The following is a 23,707-nucleotide window of genomic DNA, read 5'->3' as shown; positions in this document are numbered from 1 at the left end:
CTAGGCCATTGTGAGGTGAAAGCGAAGTTAACTTGCCTGATTAATCAATATTGTGTGGCAGGCCTACATTTTATTTTGAGAGACAAGAAGAAAGTTAAAGATGTGAATGAAGGGGGGCTCTTCATTTGATTTCTGTAGGTGTTTCTTATGAGTGTGAATCTTTCAGATCAGTTTGAGGAATGCGTTTGGTTTGCATGACCCACATTTTACTGTGTGTAGAAGTGTGTCATGCCAAGTGGGATTCTCACAGGTCTGGTCATAGTCTTGACTTAATCTCCCCCTGCCTTCATCTTGACTTGGTCTCAACCCCTCAAAGGTTTGGTATTGTCTCGATCTATACCTTCTAGTCTTGTTCATGACTTTAATTTGGCTTAGGTCATCTTGACTGCAACGCTGGTACCTAGCACAAGTTTGTTTCCACTGTGAAGTGAAATGAATGGGAACTAATGACTTACAAAGAAGAAAGGAAAATCAATTGACTTTCCCCAAGAGGGATCAAACAAGTACTCAGAATAAAAAAAAGTATGGTACACTATGGAAAATGATTGTGATGCAATTTGTAATTAACAGGATTAAACATGCAAACCCATCAGTGTGGAAGCTTCCAATATTAGTGCAGTGGAATATGTGAGGTAGGTTTTCTTCTGAAACAGAATGTCCAGTAATGGTACACAGACACTCAATCTTTAAAATGATCACTGTTCTCTCTTCAATAGATGGCAGATTTCTATCTAATGAAATGGTGTGAATTATTTTTTCACAATGAAATGTCATGAGAAAAAGACTGATTAGCACTCAAACGCTTTAAAGTCAGGGAATGAGCTGATTCTCGGTCATGTCAAGAGGATCTGAATGAGGTTTCAAGATTACAAACATGTAGCAACCACACATGGAAAAGGACACATTCAACAAGACAAAATGGGCCGTATGACAGGTCCTGGCAGTGGAGTAGCCTTTGTGGTTCAAAGTATTGGATTTGTAAAAGTTGACAATATTCAGTCCGCTCACTTGGCCTTGTCATTTGACATGTTAGTGTTCTAGGGTTTCATGTTTTAGCAGAATTTTTTTGAAGCTTGCTGTAGCGTGCGCATGCATGATGACGGGCTCGTTCCCACTCACTGAGCCCAGGAAAAGAAATGCGGCAGAACACACAATTAGCATACAAGAAAGCTGCTGGGCTAAAAAAAACGAAATGGATGGCCTCTTTCCGCACAATGGCGGCAGCTGAAGCTTGCTGCTGGCCTGAGTGACCCAAAACTTGTGGTGCTGTCAAACACCGTGAGGGACACTGCTAGAAACAAGATATCCAGCGGAAGTTTTGTTGTGTATTTTTCCTGTTAAACCCACAGAAAAAATAAATCTATAAAACCAATTATCGGACATGGAGAGCAGAGGAAGCCCAGAGTAAAAGGTCAAGCTGCGGGCTGGGCACTGAACATGCTCAGTGAGTGACAAGGGCAGCAGTCTAAAGTACGTTGGAGGCATGATGAGGAAAAAAGAGAGAGGATATGACATGATGACAGGCCCATGCAAAATGGCCACTAGCCGCACTTCCTTCAAACCCAGAATAGGCGACTCTTCCATTCTTCGATAAGACGGAAAATAGCAGTGGCGTGGTAATAGCGGGGCTGTTGTCTGAGGGTCTTACAGACTGGAGGAGTTAGTATACTCTGGGGAAGTGAAGAGGCAGCCAGAATGGGAACGGCAGAGTTAACCCCCTTGAGTTGAGGAGGAGGAGGAGAGGGAGGAGGGTTGGGAGGATACAGATCAAAGGGGCACCTCCTCCTGAAACCCTCTCTGCTCTGAGCGTCTGCCCCTGTCCCCTACCCTCAAATGTGATGGGGGGAATGATGCTGCTGCTGCTGCTGCTGTGGTGGCTGTGAGGCCGCCCTTCTCGTTCCTCTTTGGCCGCGGGCTCCCAGGGAGTGTGGTGCTGCTGGTGCTGGGCGAGGCTAGGAGGATTGACGACGAGGCTCAACTCTGCATCGGTTGAGTAGTCAAAACAATCTGGGAGTCAACAACACAGATGGGGAGATGTGTTTCTTTAGTGGCAGCAAGCCTCAACCGATTCGGGCCTCATCACGGGCACAACTGTCATTCATTTGTAGATCACAAAATATAAAAAAAGAGGAACGCAGAGCTCTAAAAAGAAAAATAACCTGCCCCATCAATTGACCATTTACTGGGTAAAATAGAGTCTACAGGCACCATTTTGTCAGTTTCTCTTAAACGGCAAACCTTAAACTTATCTGGTGATACAAAGCACAGCACACACTTGATAGACAAGACGAGCAAAAGAAAGAGCAATAAGGAGCAGTGAGTGGCACAGGCACTGCAACACAGAGACTATATGACCACAACTGCATACAGTAACTGACATGAAACACCATTTGTATGATGCTAATGGTGTGACTGGTTTACAACGGAAACAGGTTTCCTTCTCACTGCTTGGGACAAACATCAGAAGAGTCATTCTCTCACCAAATAGTCCCTTCTTGTGGCTTTTCACTGATCGGAAAAAAAGTTTTTGTAAGTTTACAGCTTAATCAGAACTGGTGCTTTTTCTTGCATAACAAAACACGTTACCCTAGAACGCTAAAATCAATAAATCGGGCCATTTTAAAAAGTACAGTCATAAATCTACTGAGATCTCTCCTGCTCTTAGGCCTGGTTCACTTCACTATGTGCTGCAGCCATGATGGCATGGCTTCTAAGGCTGCTGCAGTCTTACCCTCTCTCTTCCAGCGGTGGCGTCGTATGGAGGCGGTGGTGATGGCTGAGATGGAGATGCGGCTGATGGTGGGCGTCACCTCCACCTGGAGCACCTTGCGCCCCCGTGGCTCATCGGGAGCGCTCTCTGGCAGCGAGTTCTTCATGGCGTTCCCCAGCTGAAGATGACACATACACAGATGGAGATTAATAAACAATTAAATGAAAAAACCAGGATGGTATTACAAGATTTGAAGCCTGATTATGGCCATCATCACAGTTTTTGAGGGCTGTTGAGAGCCCGTGCTGATTTGTGTAACACGTAGCTGATCAAAAGCATTTCTTTTTACTTAAGTGTTTTTGGATTTTACTCAAGTTCCACAATTGCAGACAGTATAAATGTGTAATTAAAGGAATTCTTCACACTCAAAATGATTATTTGTTCATAAGTTATAAGTTATCGCGTGTTATGCTGAATTCGTCATGAAAACGTTTTTGAACAAAAAGTCCAAAAATGAAGAAAATCTTGATGATGTTAAGTAGATGGGGGCCGCATTAATTCACAGCAAAACTATATCAAGTCATCCATTTACAGACTGTCACATAACTTGTGTGGTATATTCCAGGTCTCATTTTTCCAGTTGTATGTTTAATATGTTTCAAACACATGCATTTTCGCTAAAAAGTTACACACATAAATGAGAAGTGTTTGAACTTTGCTCGTGCATTGCAATGAAATCCTGGCTCCCATCTTGTTCATTGACCAGAAGTTCTGCTGTCATTCTCCCATGACTGTCTCCTCCTGGCCAATGGACAAACTTCCAGGCATGCTATCCCTTAATGTGTAAGACTAGTTATGTGAAATACTATTAAAGAATTTAGAAAGAATTTTTTAGAAAGTAAAGTTTTAACGAAAAAATGCATGTGTTTGGGAACTTCTGAGCATAATACTTGAAAAATGCCACTTTGATTATACTGCACAAGTTATCGGCGAGTTTGTCAAAGCATCTTTTGATATAGTTTTGCTGTTGTTAGACACGGCCCCCATCTTTACTTCAATTCATCAAGAATTCACTCAGTTTTTTAATTCGTCTTTCATCATGGAGGTATGTGAGAAAAGAGTTTTCCTAACAAAGTCAACATGAAACAGGGTGAGAAACTGATATACAAATGACCAATTGGGGGTGAAGTATTCTTTAACTCCGTGCACACCACGTTGTTGCTCTTACCAGGAGAGGCTGGGAGTAAAGCTCCAGCTGGGCTCTGTACAGAATGTCCTCCAAAGCTTCCCGTCCCATCTCCCACTCTCCATTGTATCTACACATAAAAAACAAACAAACAAAAAAACCACAAATGCACGCACACCGGCATTTAACGACTTCATGTTGTGAGCTTATTTGAGTGAACAAGCGTGTCCGACAAGATGCCTTGAAGTCTGAGTTACATCCCTGTGAACTATTATTAGTAATTTAGTAATGCCTGCAGCTTCAGTGAGACAGAGTGACTATACCTCTGCACTATTGGCAGCTTTACTCACACTTCACCTTTTTCTTGCAAAAGCTTAGTTTTACAGCAAAAAACGTTCACCCTGCATATTTTGCAATAATAAAACTGTCAAGGATAAATGGTCTTGCAGGTGTAGGTACATTTTTGTGTTTATCACCTGGGTCTCTGCACAAGATGAAGAATATCATTAGTTTTGCATGAGGCTATGTCACAACCCCATAGTCGATCAAGAGGGATTAAATAGAACAGCTACAATAAATAAATGCATTAAACATTAAAAGGAAGAAAAGAAGAAGAAATGCGCAGCTGAACTCTCTTTGATCTGGTCCTGCACATGCTACAATCACACAGCCAGGGACAAATGCGTGGGGCTCCCTTTAGGCTCGAGATGAAAAGGATGAAATGAATGGGCAGGTAAAAACAGACTGTCTGATGTTCTGAAGGCTGGAAAATTGCACAAGAATACATTTTAAACCTGACATGAGAAAAAAAAATATATAAATAAATAAAAATTTGGCATGTGTGTATTTGTTCTGATATCCCTGTGTGTGCGTCTGTCTCTCTCTTCATGTGGTATTACAGCACTGTAGCATTAGCGGACATATTAACCTAAATCCCAGAGTGTCCTCAACAAGTGCCAAGGTCCCTCTGCATGTGTGGAGCTGTGGATTCATGTTTATCTGCCCTTCATGTGCGCCTGCCCGGGCCAGGGGTGAATCTGAGAGCTCAGGCTGTCACTGAGGTGACCTATGGTAGGGATTACTAAAAAGGCTATTATTCTTGCGCGCGCGCACACACACACACACACACACACACACACACACACACACACACACACACGCACACACACACACACACACACACACACACGCACACACACAGTCTGTTTTTTTTTTGCTTCAATCTCCTGATTGCTGCTGTGTGCCCTCGTGGGGGCCATGAGGCAGAATGCATATGTATTCTTTCCGCTCTCTCTCATGCTGCACCATCCTTAACGGTGGTGATTCCAGTCACTATCGTATCAGGGGATCCATCGCCCAGGACAAGCTATCATCGCGGAGCCGTAATCAGCTTTGCAACGACTGTCCTCACAGGGGATGAAATCACCTGCTCCCACAATGCACTGCTGATATAATCAGTCTGTACAGTGGGGAGCTTCTGTCCGTGGTGGAGTGCTAGCGTATGCTGTTAGGGAGATTTTCTGCAGCGGATCACAGCAAACGAGTAGTGAGACTGCCCTCATTAGTGATGTCCCGGAGAGGCGCAATAACACAAATAAGAAATGCAGTGTTGAGTTGCTCATAGAGAAAATCGTGCATTATGATATCTGTTAAGATGAGCAACAAACAAGATTATCTTCCTCACAATCAGCTGTTATCAGTTACTCAATGTCCTCAGTGAACCAAAACAGGGGGATAAAATGGGGAAAAAAAAGACCTGACACCAAATACTTGGGGTTAGGGAGAATTTTTGACTTACATCAAACACTATTAATACAAACACTAAAAAGTATACATCGTATACATTTTTCCCAAAGATACTTCAGTCATTTTGGATAGTTCTCATTACCCTGATGTTTGTTTAAGGGTTTGTCTCTCTGATAAGTTTGGTCTTAATCACTTCATTGATGCTATAAGAAAGGGGTGTGTGACATCATGAGTGAAAGCTGTAGTAACTCACGATTGAGTCAGGCGGTTGTATGGGAGGCAGGCTTGGGTGGTATAATGGTATACCTGAGTAATTAGAAATTCCTATGTATGATTTTCAGGATTTTCTCTTTTTTATCAAACCCGCAGGGAGATGCTGGATTGAGGATGTATTGTAGTGCACAAATCCCACGTCACAAGAGGTCTGTCTCTACAGGTGGAGCAGGCAGCTGTGCTGACAAATATCTTGACTACAGGACTAACAACCGCCCAGTTTCGGCACTGAGAGGCTATTGGGAAAAACATACTTTCACACCTAACAAGATCAATTAAGGGTTCATTTCGACCAAACCAGAGCTGCCACACAAACAATCATATACCATATACCCTGGTATAACAAATTATATACCACTCAAGCCTAATAGGAGGGATACTCTGGCTCCAAATAATATCACCAGCACAAGATGGTTACATCCCTATCCTGGATATTTTGGCTTTATATTTGTGTATTGGGAGAAAGTGAGGACCTGTTGCATCTTTGTATACAGTCTAAACCTGAAGGGCATTGTCACTGGAATCAGCTCTGCTCAGCTTTACAGAAATGTACAATGAGTTTCAGCTCACTGTTTAGCTGCAGATTTACTGTTTTGATTCACTCTCAATGCTCCCACAGCGTCATTTTTGGCTGTAGCAAGCAGCTGTTTCCTGAGAAAAAGCTGTAAAATAACCACTGCTAACTACCTTTTGCCAGAGACAGCTAGCATATAACTCCTGACCATAGCAGAACATTCAGCAGCTAAAGAAAGAAATATTTTCCTCAGAAGACCAAAAGCAGAGTTAAGTAAATATTAGACTTGTATTCACCAGGTGGCCACAAACACCACTCCAACTGAATTATAATTATGCTGCGTAACTGCAGGACGCGCAAATGAGCAAATGTCTGTTAACAAGTGTGACAAAACTATAAGTTACTGCAGTAAAATACATACATGGCGTGATAAACAGCAGTCAGCATCTGCACCATGAACTCGGGGTCCAGCAGCACTCTGTTGCACGGTTCCCTCCAAAGCTTCTGCTGCTGCCGGGGGAAGCCACACACACACAGCCTGAGGAGAGAAAACATTCAAAGGCAAGTCAGTAAAGTGAGTTAAGTCATGCTGCAAAGGGAGGAAACAGATCAGATGAGCCTTGATGAGGAGAAGAACTCAAGAGAACATCAGTTGTCATAGCTTATACCAATACCTCGTCCCAAGATGGCTGCATCACGTCTGTCTCTGTCTGTTCTGTCTGCATGACTGTTTGGATGTTGTGAGTTGTCGGGTGTTGCTCTGACAAAATACTGCTGTTTTCTATTTTTACTGGAGGTTGTGCTTGCTCTTCTTACTGTGGGGTTAGTTATATTTGTTTGTCTGTATTTATTGTTGTAACCATGTTTTAAGCTGCCCTCTTGGCCAGGTCACTCTTGGAAAAGTGATTTCAAATCTCAATGAGTCTTTTACCTGGTTAAATAAAGGATCAATATATCAGTTGCTTCCTGAGCAAACTACACAAAAAGCAAACACATCAAACAATAAGCGAGGGGGGCGACATTTAAACTACTTTACACCTGTAGAGGTCAGGAGAGGTTGGACGACGGGGTGTCTGGGGTCTACGTACAGAGGCTAAACTCAAACACAGAGCATTGTTCTCGTGCTCTGAAAACTTCACAGTCACAGTTTGCCGTCTGTCTAGACCGAGCTCGCTTCAGGCATTGTCTGAGCGCTTGCTCACAGTGGGGAAGTCTTCATATCCTGACTCGTCTGCACGCTGCAGGTGGAACAATCACTGGGCGACAGCTCGACCACAGAGCCTCATATTATGAATTCCACATTGATCCTTTCTCCTGAACTCCAGGGCATGTCAGAGCTTCCCAGACAGACAGACACAGACAGGTATCCAGCTGGGACGCTTTCATTTGGCCAATCGCCGACAACAGAGCCCTAAAGAACTCGTACTTATCAAATCCTCTTGCGACCGGGGCAGTGAGTATCGAGGTCAGTGCGTGGCTACAGGGGAGAGGAGGAGGAGATTTCATGCTCGATTCAGAAGAGCAGGTAATGGAGGTAGAAGAGAAAAGGGTGGTCACTAATTGGGTACAGAACGGACAAAAAAATGCTCTACACATGTTTTCCTCACCGTGAGCTCATTCTGCAGACTGACTGATAGGAAGAGAGGGGCATGTAGACCACAGCGGAGTTGTAGCAGAGCATGAGGAAACACAGCACTTCAAACCTGCGAACAGAAAACAGTACACAAACACAGTAATAGAAATTTTTATTAATGTCAGTTACAGACACAAGAAGAATAACATCATGTAGAAAATTCACTTTTAATCTGATTAAATCCCAATTTCCTGTTTAACACTCCATCCACCAGTTTCCGACACCTTTGCTGTAGTAGGCAATTACGCAGAGTTGCTCATGCAATTTATGAACTCTGAACCATAAAATAGTCTGTTGAGCAAATTGCTTACCTTAGCAGTTTTGTTCATTGTCAACTATTGTACTGTTAAGGGCTGCTTACCAGACTTCAATACTTTTATGACACTAACCAAACTGCTTTGATGCTATCAGCTAATCATTCTGTACCAAATTTCCATACTTAAGGAGTAAATCTCATCAGTGCAGTGAGCCAATGTCATAGAGGCATACAGAAAAATTATTCATAAATGATTATGCCTACAGACAGTGCTCACGTGTGTTGTGTTTTCAAAGACTTGACAGTGTGTGTCCCATAAAAAGCATGGTTGCATTTTGTGCAGCTTGACGCCGACAGCACACAATACAATATATGCAGAAGGGACATTTTTTAAAACACCAACAAGTAAAAGACTTTGATGAATAAAATGAACCACTGGAATGTATATGGAATACATTTAAAAGCATATAGTTACTCTGTGTTCAACTGTAAGAAGAAGAATGGGTTGCGGCCTTCTTCTTCTCTGCATTCAAATCCAGCTTATGTTACAGTCTCCTACAAAATCTCCTCTGTCTGATTTCTCCTTATTAGAAATTCCAATTCGAAATTACAGAGAAAGGCGCAATGATGACTGGGACTGTAGCGGGACATTTAGCTAACAAAAAATATGTCCATCTTGTGTGTGGTTATTTACTTATGTTACTGTAGTAGGTGTGGTGACTTACACTTTGACCCCTGTAATGTTAGTTATTGTTTGTGTGGCTTTAGCTAATGACTATAGATAGCTAGCTAAATCAAAAGATGAAGCACTTAAGATTAACAAATATGCTTACCCATTGGGTCGACTGGCTAAACAGCTCAGCTATCTTGACATTAGAGCACATTATTAAATTTAAAACAGAATTTATAAAAAAAAAATGAACAATACCCAGGCCTAGTACTTTATGTAGGTGACACTCTACTATACTGCAGTAATCACACTTAAACCATCAACACACTCTATGTGTGAGGTGCAGAGTCAGGCAAAATGTATAAGTGCATGAGACTATAGTTTATTGGTAAAATACTTGCAATGAGGTTCTAATTAGTGCAAAACTCAGATTTATATCGGACATCACATTTTATGGGTATAATTAGACTGTTAATTTAAAATGTGCCTTATTTAAAACCCCATAATAGGCCATGTCTGTTTAAATGTGATGTAAATCACAAGCTAATGTCTCATTTTCACTCGACTCAGCAGTGCAAAGGTTAGTACATTGTGTTGAACTGTGAAGAATCTACCTGCTGTAGAATAACTGCACAAACAGAGATGTTTAAAATTGTAAAGCAAAAATAAATTTTACATTTCAGTTTAAGTAATTTGTGATCTAGAGCTCTGTTTCTCTGTCTGCCAGATTGGGCCCAACTTTACCCATGACCCTGAGTTCAGGCCGGGCTGGGCTTTAATTTGTGAATACTCCCCTGGGCTTAAATTGGGTTAGGTTCTCGCCCATGTACTAGTTTTTCTTTTTCTTTTTTTAATGAAAGTGGCAGTTCTCATGTGTGAATGAGAGGAGTTTAAATCAGGATGGAGAGAGAAAAAAGAGTGGGCGGGGTGGCTGCAATGCGACTTAATAGCAGTGTTTGCGTCCCAGCAGTGAATTTATCATCGTATATTAATATAAAAATACATAAAATTAATATATTGTTCTACAGTAGGTATTCAGTTTTTTCCATTGGGCTCGGACCAAAAACTCCTGCTGTGGTTCGGGTTTGGGTTTGGCTTGAACAAAAACTGTGAAGATTAATGTAGGTCTGGCCTGCTATTATGGCCCGATGAGAGCTCTATCGTAATCATGTCTTTTGACAGACTGCTGATACCTGAGAACAATGATTGTTTAGGGATCAGTTTAGACGGAGGCAGTGTTTGCATGACAACATACAGTAGATATAACCAGAGTTATTGTTTAAAGACAAATGGTGGAATTACAGCGGGAGCAAAATAAATCTACTTGAGATGATCCTGTTTCATATATTGGGACAGATCTCAATATTGTTCATCCCTATTTGGTGCAAGTGTATTTTAGGGTGTGTGTGTTGATGGAGGACAACCGGGAGGAGGACCTCGAGTGCAAGGGCCATAATTGACTCTGTGCACAGGGGGAGGTAAATGGTCTGGCTGTAGATCATCAGCCGGAGTGAGTCGGCACCTCTCAGGAGCTCCGGGCTTTCTTCTCATAAACACTATCTCAGGCCCAGGCACACAAATGGGTTTCCAGATAAGCTACGAGGCCTGGCCACGCTGAAATCCATTCACTATATTTATGACGCTCTTTGCTCATCATAGCCGAGGGGCCACGCTGCTTTGGACAACATGCAGGATGACCCGTGTTATCTGTGCCGCTCTGAAGTATCAGCAGTCATGACGCGTCTCTGCGCATGTGCCACTGTTAACAAACAGCAGAGCATTTTCTGGCAGGACTCCAGCATGCTTCATTACTATGCTAAGATTATCATTCATCCACAGCGGCAAAGAAAATGCAAGAGCCAAAAAAGCTTTCAGGCCTGCTGAGTGTGGCCGGAGGAGGCTGAATGAGTGTCAAGGGTTACGCTCTGATCATCTTAAAAGGTCTTTTTCATCTTATGGGGAAAGATGAGATGTGAGGCGAGAGAAACAAAAAAATTAAATATATAAGAGAGAATGATGACAGTCTGGTGGTGCCATGTGTGTTTGCTGATGCTGAACGGCCTACAGCGCTGCCATTTCTCTGTATCTAAAAAGCATCTCTGAACTGCTGCCATTTAATGTCTTTTGTGATGTTACTGCGTCTCAGGTTATTTGCTCTCTGTTAACAGCTGGTGGAGTCAGAGTGGTACCTGTTCTGAGCCGTAAAGGTCTCTCTCTGAGGGTGGAGGCCGCTGTACACCACTCTGATCAGGTCATGTTGACAGAGGGCCCCCTCTGTCAATGCCATGGACCCCAGGCTAGAAGGCTACAAAAGAAATACATAGTTAATTAAACACTTGTCCACAACGTTGGCTATTCAAACTTGCTAGTAAATGTGCAGTGATGATGACGCAAACAGGATGCAGCGCCCTTCAATTTGTTGATTGATTAACTGGAGGCCTTCACTCCGCTCAGATGGAAACCTGCTGTGATTAGTGCTCAGATTTTATTACAGCGGGATGATTATACTACTGGACCTCTGCCAAACTGGCAACTTCTTTCTGTTGGCTCTAATGTATTTATCAGTTTCCAAATTTAAGATTTGTTTCCAATTTTAGTAGATAAACTGCTGACTGAAAAACTCCTTCACTAAAAGTTATATGTTGCAATTTTCCTCTGTCTTCTACAAAGTCCTTTATGCAACATTGAGCTCAGGATTTCTGCACCAGTTCTTTTCAACTACTCTCTATTTGAGTCTCTCCGTTTTATTAAAAGGCCTCTGCACGGCTGCACTGACAGGTCAGTTTCCTGCTTTAAAGTGAAGGTGAGACACCTCACCTGACACAACAAACCCCTCTGTTAACATGATAAAAGGTAATTCACTTTCATGAAATCAAACATTAACCTTTGATGGGAAAATGTCACAATGTCATTTCGCACATCACAAGAGACCTTCAATGACTCATTTAGGCTGTCATCTAACTAACTAAGCTGATCATGAGGTTTGCCAGGATCTTGGTGGCTTACTGCCTCTGCTAAACAACTTCCTGGGGTTTCTACATTTGAAGACCCACCATTTTCTACTTCTGTTGGTCTTTACTGGTTCGTGATCTTATTATATAACTACTGGCAACAGATATGTAGAGGATGCAGTACTTGTAACTCATGTCCTGTATTGAGTGAATCCAGAACAACTGGAAGAGTTCCCAACTGACTGATATAGAAATAAGCAAATCAATCTTAAAGGAACAGTTCACTCCAAAATCAAAAGTACATTTTTTTTTTTTTTTTTATACCTGTGGTGCTATTTATTAATCTTGATTGTTTTGGTGAGAGTTGCCGAGGGCTGGAGATACGTATCAGCCGCAGAGATGTCCGTCTTCTCTCTAATTCAATGGAATTAGATGGGACTCGGCTTGTGGTGCTCTAAGCACCAAAAACACATTTGAAAAACTCAACAGCAATGCGTCTTTCCAGAAATCATGACCCGGTCACTGAAGATAATCCACAGACCTTGTTGTGAGCAGTTTCATATGGACCTTTTAAGTTTAGTTTATTTGGAAAGAATTTAAATACAGCAGTAAAAAAGATCCAGGTATATATAACATTCACAATAAAGTGAAGGACTTATTTCTACTAATGTACCTCATGTTTCATCACACCTTCCACTACACAACAAGATGGAGACAGTTATTAATTCGGCCAAAGGGGAAAATGTTCCAAGACAAAGCGCCACATATCAACAGAGCAACCCATCCACAGATACGCATGCCAATAAAAACATGTGCATTTTTCCAATGAAAATGATTTAAATGTGTCCAACGTTTTGCTGAACTACACCTGTCAACCGTATCACTGCGCAGAAGGAAGCATGCTTCTACTGCTAACTTAGTTAGCACCACTGAGACAGTTGATGTGACAGCCAAGCCAAGGACGACGCCATTAATGTTTACATCTAACGCTGTCACAGGTACGAGCCTTTTGTCCATGAGTAGATAAATGATTTCTTCTGTGCAGTTATACAGTTGGCAGGTGTACTTTGGTCGACCAAAAATAGTTCTTAGGTTTAACTGTGCACACCTTCAACCTCTCTATCTTCTGAAAATTGTGAAACCAGCTGGGAAAAAATGTGTATTCAAATACTAGACGACATATGGGAATAAAGCTTCGAACACATACACAAATGGGTTAAAAAAGCTTTAGTCTTAGTCAGCTTTCTCCCTTTTTTCTTTGTATTTTTTTTTCTTGTCTTTGTTCCTTTTCTTTTTCCTTCATCTGTGATTGTATTATTTCAGATTCTTCTATGTAAACTGAAACAAGCACTGATATAATATGAGATGTAATTTCGTCTTTGACTCAATAAAATACTTGGAAAAATGAAACTGCTCACAACAAGGTGTGTGAATTATCTTGATTAACTGGGTCATGATTTCTGGAAAGAGACATTACTGTTGAGCTTTTCAAATTTTTTTGAGCACCACAAGCCGAGTGCCATCTAGTTCCATTTTACTGTACAGAAAGCAGACATCTCTACGGCCGATATCTCCAACACTCTGCAAAACACGCCAAAATGATCTGAATTGGTTATTACCACTACAGATAAGAGGAAAAATGTGTTTTTTTGATTAAGGGTTGAATTGTCCTATAAACTGTGTCTTTCATTCTTGAGTAAAATAGAAAGAGGAAGTGGCACAGGTAATGACTGATTTATGTGTGAGAATATGTCGCTGGACCACTTTATTCTGATGGCGTGCAGAGCCAAAGTGACCCCTAAATAGAATTGATATTCTGTCCTCAGTATCTTTGGTGATCCTGAGCAGAGGAGAGGAAAATGGATTAATATGAAAAGTGAGTGGAGTGTATGCTAATGCTGGAGGCCTGGGGACAAGGCTGTGTTTTGTGTAGCGCTGCACTACAGCAGCCTTGGAAGCTTGTTGTGATTCACACACACACACACACACACACACACACACACACACACACACACACACATATACACACACACACACACATATACACACACGGAACCCTCTCACCCCGCCTCCATGCTTTCTTCAATCTCACAGCATGGAGGGACGAGCCTCTCAAGCTTGTAATTACAGCGATAAATCGCCCTCAGCACACGCCAAACACTGAAGTCTCATCAACACTCACACACAAGCACCCACTGAGGGCCGTCATACTGTATGAAAATATACTGTGAACCGTTTGCTCGGCTTTGGATAGCAGGAGAAAAGTCGAAAAGCTGGAATACACACTGCTTCTCTCTGCCCTCAGTAAATGGTCCTCAGTCAGCAAGTCCCATTAAACACCTTTCTAATGAATTCTAACACAGTAGTCAATATTGTGCCCTGTTTTAGCAGTCAGGTCAGAAGTTAGGGGCGTTGCTCAAACCCAGCATGACAGAGTGGGCGACTAAAACAGAAAAAAACAGGAAGGAAATATTTGGTTAAAAGTCACCTTATTTTAAAATAAAAAAGTTAAAACAGAAAACTTTGAGAAGAAGTGCAAACAAATTTATTCCTGGCTAGTCCTCGTTGGCTTGTCTGAACTTTAAATGCAAAAAACTTGATTTGTGGAAAACTCAGTGTAAGAAAAATGGCACTGGCAGAGATGGACTTCAGCTATTAAAGGCGGTTGTCATGATGTGCCCAGGAGCTCCCCAGGTAGAGCCTACGCCATTAAGGCTGAGTCCTTACAACAGCGGCTGAGGTTCAAGTCTGGCCGAGGACACTTTGCTGCATGTTCACCCCTCTCTCTACCCTGCCATATCTCTGTCACTATCAATAAAAGCATACAAAATGTCAAGAATATCTTTATGAAAAGCCAGCTGTCATGAGTAAGGTTTCTATCCAAATGTAGTGCAAATTTTAACAGATTTTTTCAGAAAATTGGCAAAAAGAGATTAGCAAATTTGTGCCTTTCTATGTGTGTTTTTTTTTTTTATCTCGGGTGTGTCACAATTTACGTCATGAATGGGCTGCAAAACAGGTTAGTCAACAGTAGAAAGTGGCATGGAGGCCAGTGAAAAACGTTATGGTGGTCTCTTCTTTTCATCTTTGTTCCTTTCAGTGCAGACTAATTTGGAAAGATGTTCAAGACGGACTGTATTTTCTAGGGCCTCTTCATTGCATTGTGCTTGCAAAGGGGCAAGCCCCACCCCCCTTTAAAACACAAAGATGAACAAGCCCTGGAGGTGTCCCTCTGTAGCCATGGACACTGAAGGGGTGTCATCTTCCAAAGAGTCACTGATATAAGTCTCTATAATGCTCCAACAGTCAGTGGAAAGGAGGCACAGACAGAGAGAAAACACAAAAGACAAAAGCTACAAGAAAGATAAAAAGAGAGAAAGATGGCAAAGGCAAGAAGAGTGAAAGTACAACAATAACCCTGACAAACATTGATTGATAGTACAGACAGCAGCCCCACCTCATGATATATCGATGGTTTGGAGAGAGATGGGATTGTGAAGGAAAGGAGCCTGCTGTTGCCGTCTTTGTCCACGATCTCCTGCAAAACCAAAGAGACAGAAAAGCTGTGTCATTAAAGGAGTGGAGGATGGTTTTTAACAGGCTGGCAGTGACAGTGTGTGTCTCACACACACACACACACACACACACACACACACACACACACACACACACACACACACACACACACACACACACACACACACACACACACACACACAGTTTGTCTTGATCTTTTTTGCCATTTTTTGTTGACCCCATTGTTTTATTGCTTGAATCAAAGCATTATAGTTTATTGTATTACCTTCTGTGAGGTATTTCTATGAGCCCATTTGGGTTTCTAACCTCTCTGGCACCCTGTTTTTTCTGTATTCTTTCTGAACTGTTTTCTTTTGCTGTCTTTATTGGTGCAAATAAATAAATGAAAAAAAATGAATGAAATGAACAGTTCTGCCTCCATAACTTATCCCAGTTTAGCCCTTCTCTTTGGTTTGGAGGAAAGCATTTGGCAGCACACAGTTAACAACGGCCGCACAGTCCACTGTCCCTCACGCTGTTGTTGTAAGACCATTCTGCTGGTACATGTTATTGACTCTGACAGATTAAATGTCACTGCCAGCACCCTCGCCACTCAATTCCAATTTCACACAGCGATACATAACACAAAGATGAATGCGTCCCTAAAAATGATGCCATTTATAAAAGTTATGCCTGATTATCTCCACCAGTCCCAGCCACAGTCTAAATGATAAAGAAGTACATTCACTGAGATGTTGAGTTGAGCTTTCTTCATTTGGCAGAAAGCACTTGTTATTCCTACTTTGCTCTGTAAACCAATTATGTGCAGCTGAGGAGGATTCAAGCAGTGTGTAAGAGTTTACAAAGCAATTGTTTTTTTTACTGCATGTGAGCAATGCAGGCATCATTAACTGATTGAGAGACAGAAATAATCATTTTATTCAAGCGTTTCTCAGTTTTATCTGTATTATCTATGGCAGATGGAGAAGGAGGGGGCATTTATGTTATATCATTAAACGTGGATAAATGTGCAATAATTTTCACACGTGCTGATCAGAGTGGTCAGATTTTTATCGGAAGTAAATGAATGCAAAGGAAACAACACCAGTTTGTCCATTCATCCATCCAAGCATCCATAATCTAGGTTTTGGAATGTGGTACCAAAAAGGCTTTATCCGTTTTATCTCCCTTTCTCCCCGTCGCTTCAAACCTTGTCCTGCCCTTCATTGGCTAGCAGTATATCTCTGAATATCTGATGGGCCTGCTGAGAGCAAAGCTGTTTATCAGAGATCAGTCATCAATGACCATAGGAGAGAGGTCTTTGAGCATGTACTGCATGTGGAGTGGTATATAGACGGAGGAATAAATTATGCATGGATATACCTTTAGCCGTGCTGCCTGACATGGAGCTCTTTCTATTGATATCTCTAGCTCTTAGCCCATATTCCCAAGGGTGTTTCCTGGTGATGCAATCTATCCTGGCTCTATCCATTAACTGGGGTTTTCCCTGAAGATCGTCTTTTATGTCAACAGATGTACAGCCTTACTGGTGTTCCACCTGTGTTAGGTCTAAAAGATTGACATATCAGTGTTTTGGTGCAGGGCCATTCATTGCTATCTTCACGGTTATAGAAACACATGTAATCAGATATGCTTCAAAGAAAAGTACAAACTTCGCTTTAAAAAATATGTGTATCTATATTCATTCATATCCACCGATACAAAAACTGAATTGACTATTATGCGATCCTCAAAGTATGATACTGAGGTTTTCTTTGGTAACTGACAGCGGTGTGGCAATATAACAGCCACACCATTTTGGTTAGCCAATTATTGCATCATGTGTTTGAAGGGTTAAGTTCAACTGCAGTTTTTCCTCACAGGTCACTTGAGAAATACACTTGTGGTGGCCCCCAGAGGAAAGGGTCCAGCACAAAAATGGTCTGCTACATGTGACTAACAACAAATACCTGTGACCTCAAAAACAACACTGTGTGTATGTGTGTATGTTAGTCTGAATGCTCTGTAACTCTGTTTAAAGACATTTATATATTAAATATGTAGAATAAGTAGTAGGGAAGTAAGTAATAAGTTTCTCTCATGGCTCACAGAGAAAATAGAACAGATGCCAAAACTATCACTGCACATCACGATCTGGTGTTGTGTCAAAGACTGTTTCTCCATCTATATTTGTTGCCCCTGAGGGGGGGGTTTGTTGCACACTTCTACACAACACCAGCTTCGGCCTGGCATTGGTAGCAGAATGGACGGTGACAGGCAGGGACGGGAAGACTGAGGAAAGATTGCCCATTAGTTAATCGCAGATGCTGTTGCTCTCTTGGATGAACAAAACTTTTTTTACTTTTTACTTTATATTTTATATTTATTTATTTTTCAACTTACTCATTTATTTTCCTTAATATGTGGAAGTATGTGTGTATGGGTGAATGTGTGCATGTGGGTGAATGTATGTATGCATATGAGTATGTGTTATTGAAACAGGCCTCTTTTGAGAATGAGATCCCGTGTCTCAATGAGATTGCCTGTACAAATAAAGATTTATATAGGATTTATGTAGGCATTTATGTATGTAATATTTTATCTTATGTTACTTCATATTATTCTATTTACTCTTTACAGTCGAAAGTGCATTACTATAACTGTTTGTAATCAACAGCAAAAAAATGGAAATGTCATGATTGTATACAATACTCTGAAAAAAAAAATGCTACAAATGGGTTGCCAAATATACTTTGGCAGTCGTTAATATTTGGTTAGTGGGATGCTGAAGCAAAGTCTGTGTGTGGGAAACACTGAGACACAGTGGCCGTCCTTGCTGGCCTTTTATGACGGTAATAAGGATGATAACAATGGTGTGATTCTCTGTCCGGTTCAGTCACAGGGCAACATCCCTTAAACTGTAGGGATTTCTCAAAGGAACACTTTACTTATGTGATCTTAACAGTCACATCTGTAAAGACAATCAATGCCAAGTCCAATAATCCATCAGGGGAGTTAGATCAATACAATTTTTTAATTCTTTACTGATCCTTTGCTCTGTTTCAGGTCAGCTGCTTTCGTGCAGCCACTTTGTGGTTGTTATTTGCATCCCTTTTAGTAAAAATGTTGATACTTTGAATATGAGGTACAAAATGGCTCACAAACATGTGTCTCACAGCTGACGAGTCAAGAATTCATCTCCCAAATGTATTTAATGTACAAGATCTTGCCCTTCACAGATACCCACCAAGTTATAGATGCCCAGGAGGAGGGCCTCGATGCACCCATTGCTCTGGCGATCTCTGCTTGCTGTGATGCGCAGATATACCCACACCAGCTCAGGCAGGAACTGCAGGGTGAAACGGCGCAGGCGGTCTTCAGAGCTGCGGTACAGCTCGAACAGTTGGTGGCACACAGGCTCCAGCAGCTGGATTGGAGGGGGGGATACGAGTAAAAGCCAATAAGTACAGTTCTGAGAACAGAGTGGTAATACACCAAATTAGCATGAATATATGCCTGTGGTGATAAAAAAAAAATCCCCAAATAAGTACAGCACACAAGGGAGGAGGCGATATGATAACCTAATTATAAGAAAACTGCTCGCTCTCATATGTCAAACTCTCAGTCTCAGCTGCAACTTTTCTGAATCGCCCTCAGACATACATCAAGACAGTATCTTTGATTCACATCTCGTCTTTCAAAGCATGAATGAATGTAATTCTGACTTGGTGGTTCAGACAGATGGAGGGAAAGTTTTGCTGTCGGTCAATAGTGGGAGGTGTGTAGGAGCAGAGGGGATAAATCACTACAATGGAAGTCTGGTCCGATGTACTCTCAGGGGAGCCAGCTGAGCCAATGTGTTTATACTGTCCTAGGGTCAGTGAAGTGAGTGCCCACACAGCATTACTGTGTAAGTGTGTGTGTGTGTGTGTGTGTGTGTGTGTGTGTGTGTGTGTGTGTGTGTGTGTGTGTGTTGGACTGTGGCTGACCCTGAAATAAGCGGCAACTCATTAATGAACTTGGCAAGGCATTTGACCCTCCATGTCATCAGCAAGAAACCACCCAAAACACATGACAGTCAAGCACACTTTGCAACCCGTCTCTGTCTCTCTCTGTCTCTCTGTCTCTCTGTCTCTCTCTCTCACACACTCACACACGCACACGCACACGCGCACACACACACACACACACACACACACACACACACACACACACACACACACACACACACACACACACACACACACACACACACACACACACACACACACACACACCCTCTCTCTCTCTCTCTCTCTCCTGGATCACTTGTCCAACCATTAATGGGATTGTGCAGCCAGATTGACAACACTAATGGAATTTAGATCCCTGGTTGCTTGACACCCAATTTCAACCATGAAAGTGTGTGGAAAAGGGAGGGGGGGGTTGGAGGCACCAACTGTATCATTAGAGTGAAATTAAAGTCCTGTCTCATTGAGTGCCTCAGGCCTTTTGCTCAAAAAGTGTGTCATTAGGTCCTTAAAGAGAAAATACTGGTTAAGTCATGCTGGTATAGAAGACAATTAAGGGATAGGTGGGATTGTGTTGGGATAGTGGTGTTGTATCTACAGCCTATAGATGGTGGTTAACATGCCCCCAGTTTAAAGAAACAAGCAGATAGAAATATATTGCTGTAGACAGGGAGCAGCAGCAAACCGTATTGAAGCCACAGATAATCTTTGAGTGTAAGTGTATGCTATACTTAGAAAAATGTCAACCCCTTTACCATGCAGTCAGAAAGCCCTCTCTGATGGAGACCTTAGGCTGTTTTATTGTACTTTTCACAGCCACCACGCTGCTTTGAAAATAACACTGACTTTACCTGGCAGTGGCCTTGGGCCGTATCACGGTATATCAGGGTATTTAGAAATCCCGAAGGTATGTTTTTCTGTCATAAATACAGGCATTCCTCGGCGAATCCAAACTAACCCCTCTTAACACCAAAGTCACCCAATAACAAACAAACCAACTGATCAAGACAGCATCAGACCAGCAGCTACTTTGTTTTTCAAGGTAAAACTACTGTTTTTTTTTCCAAAGGTCTGGTGGCTTGGAAGAGAGCATAGATAACAGCCACAGTTCACAGTTGGAACACTAGTAGCATACACTTAAACGAATATTGTTTTTTTTTTAAGGTGACTAAATTACATTTTGCTGCTGCCCCCATCCACAGCTGTACACTGCTTTTCTGCTTTGTTTCTGTACTCCTGCCTGCCTCTCCAAACTGGGGGCATGCCAACCGCCGTGGACTGTCTATAATGCACTCACTATAGATAAGAGCCTCATACAACCTTACTTAAAAAAGAAATCAAACTACCCATTTAAAAACAGACTGTGTGTTGCAGCACACTTAATAATAAACTGAGTTTGTTTATAAAATTATTTGAGTTTGTATCTTACACTGTGCATGTATCTTTTCCAGTGTGGGCAGCAGATGCTCCAGTCTGTCAGGGTGCTCTGTGTGTGTGTGTGTGTGTGTGTGTGTGTGTGTGTGTGTGCGTGTGTGTAAGGAACACACTGTGTGCCGTCTCACAGGTGATGACTGGCATCGCCCGTCCATCATACTCTCCCAGAGTACAGTGTGCTTGTGTTTTAGCGTGCGTGTGTAACTTGCAGACACAGTTGTGTGTTGCTATCTTGCTCACTGACAACAGAGATGACGTCATATGATTCACAAACATCACAGAGCTAAAAATTGCCATACTTGGGACTCTCTATGAGTACGTGCGTGCCCTCTGTGCCCTCTCACCTCATTGTTCGGGTCCTGGATGACTCTGTAGAGAGCTGGCACCAGGGACTTCTTCAGATGAAGGCTGCCGGCGTAGCTGGGGATGTGGGTTTCTGGTAAGGACTGCAGTGAGGAGAGAGAGCGGTTTGCTGAGCGCATGCACACATTGTTTTTTTTAATTTATTTCACATTTCTTCAGAACAATGGTACAAGTCTTATGCATCCCCCCCCCCGCATCCCTCTAGAAAGTCACAATATTCATGATATGAATTTTTTTCCCATTCATGATATGAATGGGAAATAATATTTTCTTTTTTTTTTTTAGATTATTTGTTTTTCAGGGCATCCTCCATTTATTTGTAGGACAGTTGTAGGGACAGGAAAGGTGGGAGACAGAGTGTGGAAAGACACGCAGCAACAAGCCACAGGCCGAACTCGAGCCCAGGCCTCAGCATATGGAGCGCACACTCTACCTGGTGAGCTAGAGGTTACCCTGGGACATAACATTTTCAAAATAAAATAAATAACTTTAGCAAATAGCTACTAGGGTTTAATATTAGTAGATAAATGTTGACATTTAAGTTTCAGGCCCCTCACATCTTAAAACTTATCAACTCTGGTGTTTTCAGTTATGTAGCTGGAGGCCTCTCCACAGCACTGTGAAGGCCTGAGCAAACTGTGATTCACTGACACCTCCCTCATCACTTTTATGCACTACTACTACTTACACCACATGCATCAGCTGTGTCAAAAATCACAAATTAACTTTGAGGGAACCGAACGTCACAGGGTGATGATATCTGACAGGCTCAGAGTATCCTGCAGTAGAATTCTTTAAATGGTCAAGACTGTGTGTTTGTCTGCGGGTGACAGAAGGCAGAGATATCCTCTCTGCACAGCCTAAGTATGGTCATTTTGAGGACAGAACACAATGTGCCCGATCTGCACCAACTCACACAATGAGTCATACCAGTCCTTCACTATTCATCATCATACTCCCTCTTTTTTTGATTTCACAATTTTGTGCTCTCCTCTTAACTACATAATTTCTTATTTTTTGGCTTTTGGTTGCACTCCATAGATGTCATACACATAATTTCAAATACTCAATGTACAGTGGCCATATGGGGGCATCTCAGATTTAACAGGCTTAGGTCAGCCGTCACTGGTCTGACCCATGTGTTGTCATGGTTATCCTGATGAGTCTGCCACAGGTTCTGGTGTTCATTGTCCACATTTCAGAAGTGAAGCAGCACTTATTTGCAATAGTGCTAACAGTTATTTGGCTGACATTTTTTTGTGCGTTTAAAAGCATCCAAAATACTGTCTAACATCTGAATAATGATTGATAAGGTAATGGCTGCACATCACTTGTTTTATTGAATATAGCAGCACACTGCCTCAAAGGAAAACAATACTATTTTTCTCCTAAAGACAACGCTGATAAGAAATAAAATGTGTCATTAAATATAACAATTGTGTCTGTTTACAAGTAAATCAGCATTTATATACATTCACAAGTGAATTTTGAGCCTCCGAGACAAGCTAGGCCATCAAAAATAGACTCTGTGAGTAAAGATGGAGAACAGAGTCTGAGACTCTATTATGTTTTTTGTCAGTGTTTGTGATATTAATAAGTACATCCTAATACAACACTTTCAAGAGGAAATCTCAGTGTGACTCATAAATATACTGCTGTGGCAATCATCTTTTAAGTTTTAACCTTCATTCTTCTAACATGATTGATAGATGATGCCATTGGCCTAATATTCCACCTTCTCTGTCACTCTCTCTCAAACACACACGGTGTTTCAGCATTCAGTTGTTATTTCACTCAGTCCTCACAAATTTGCTACTTTAATTCAAAAAGTTGGTGGTTTACAGGTTGAGTCGGCTTCAGGTGGCATTTTTAAGACTTTTAAAAGATTAATTTAAGTTTATTTAAGTTACAGTTAGGGCCTTATTTTTAGATCAATGAATTCAATGACTTTTAAGACTGTTTAAGGATCCGCACGAACCTTGACCTGACCTGTGTATCACTAATAGGGAGGAAAAATAAGGAAAAATTCAGTGAGTAGACGAAGATGGGCTGTGAATGGGCTCAAAAAAATAAAAAGGGAATTCACATCCAACATACATACATATACAAAGTATAAACGAAAGCATCAAAATGAATGCCTTTACAGTAGCTGATGCGTAAGATGTAGATGCCAGTTAGGTAGACAGCACCCTAACCTTATTTCACATGTCTACAAACAAGGGCCAAGCGACTTAGTGAAGGTGTTGAATTATTAAAATATATTGTAAACAAAGGAGTGCGTCAGTAAACTGCTAATGCTAATATTCACATCCGGCAACTAATAGCGAATCTTTATTACAGTTGACAAACTGCCTAACCCATGGAGACTACTGACGACAGGAAAACTGTTAAAATTTCATGCACAAACGGTGTGTGTAAAGTCTGTTTATACTTTGCACAACACAT

At 41.6% G+C, this 23,707-nt stretch overlaps 1 protein-coding gene across 3 annotated transcripts in view; it reads right to left on the bottom strand.

Moving 5' to 3' along the window:
* Window positions 1–23,707, bottom strand: part of LOC121948631 (hyccin 2-like) — a 59,974-nt gene that overhangs the window by 6,787 nt on the left and 29,480 nt on the right. The window contains exons 4-12 of one of the 3 annotated variants that reach the window (XM_088083161.1): window positions 21,244–21,345; window positions 18,703–18,882; window positions 15,397–15,477; window positions 11,178–11,293; window positions 8,037–8,132; window positions 6,851–6,967; window positions 3,939–4,026; window positions 2,732–2,888; window positions 2,482–2,508 (exon numbers count right to left, since the gene is read on the bottom strand). In XM_088083161.1, coding sequence (XP_087939287.1) covers window positions 2,482–2,508; window positions 2,732–2,888; window positions 3,939–4,026; window positions 6,851–6,967; window positions 8,037–8,132; window positions 11,178–11,293; window positions 15,397–15,477; window positions 18,703–18,882; window positions 21,244–21,345 — 964 coding nt within the window. Of the gene's footprint in view, window positions 1–1,827; window positions 2,008–2,481; window positions 2,509–2,731; window positions 2,889–3,938; window positions 4,027–6,850; window positions 6,968–8,036; window positions 8,133–11,177; window positions 11,294–15,396; window positions 15,478–18,702; window positions 18,883–21,243; window positions 21,346–23,707 lie in introns of all 3 variants that reach the window. The other 2 variants (XM_042494029.2, XM_042494030.2) reach the window with 2 other exon arrangements.

The sequence above is a fragment of the Plectropomus leopardus genome, chromosome 10 (assembly GCF_026936395.1).
Source record: "Plectropomus leopardus strain MGB_pleo_1.0 chromosome 10, ASM2693639v1, whole genome shotgun sequence".
NCBI lineage: Eukaryota > Metazoa > Chordata > Actinopteri > Perciformes > Serranidae > Plectropomus > Plectropomus leopardus.
Note: the sequence above shows the minus strand (reverse complement) of the source record. Positions and strands in the feature narration are given on the sequence as shown.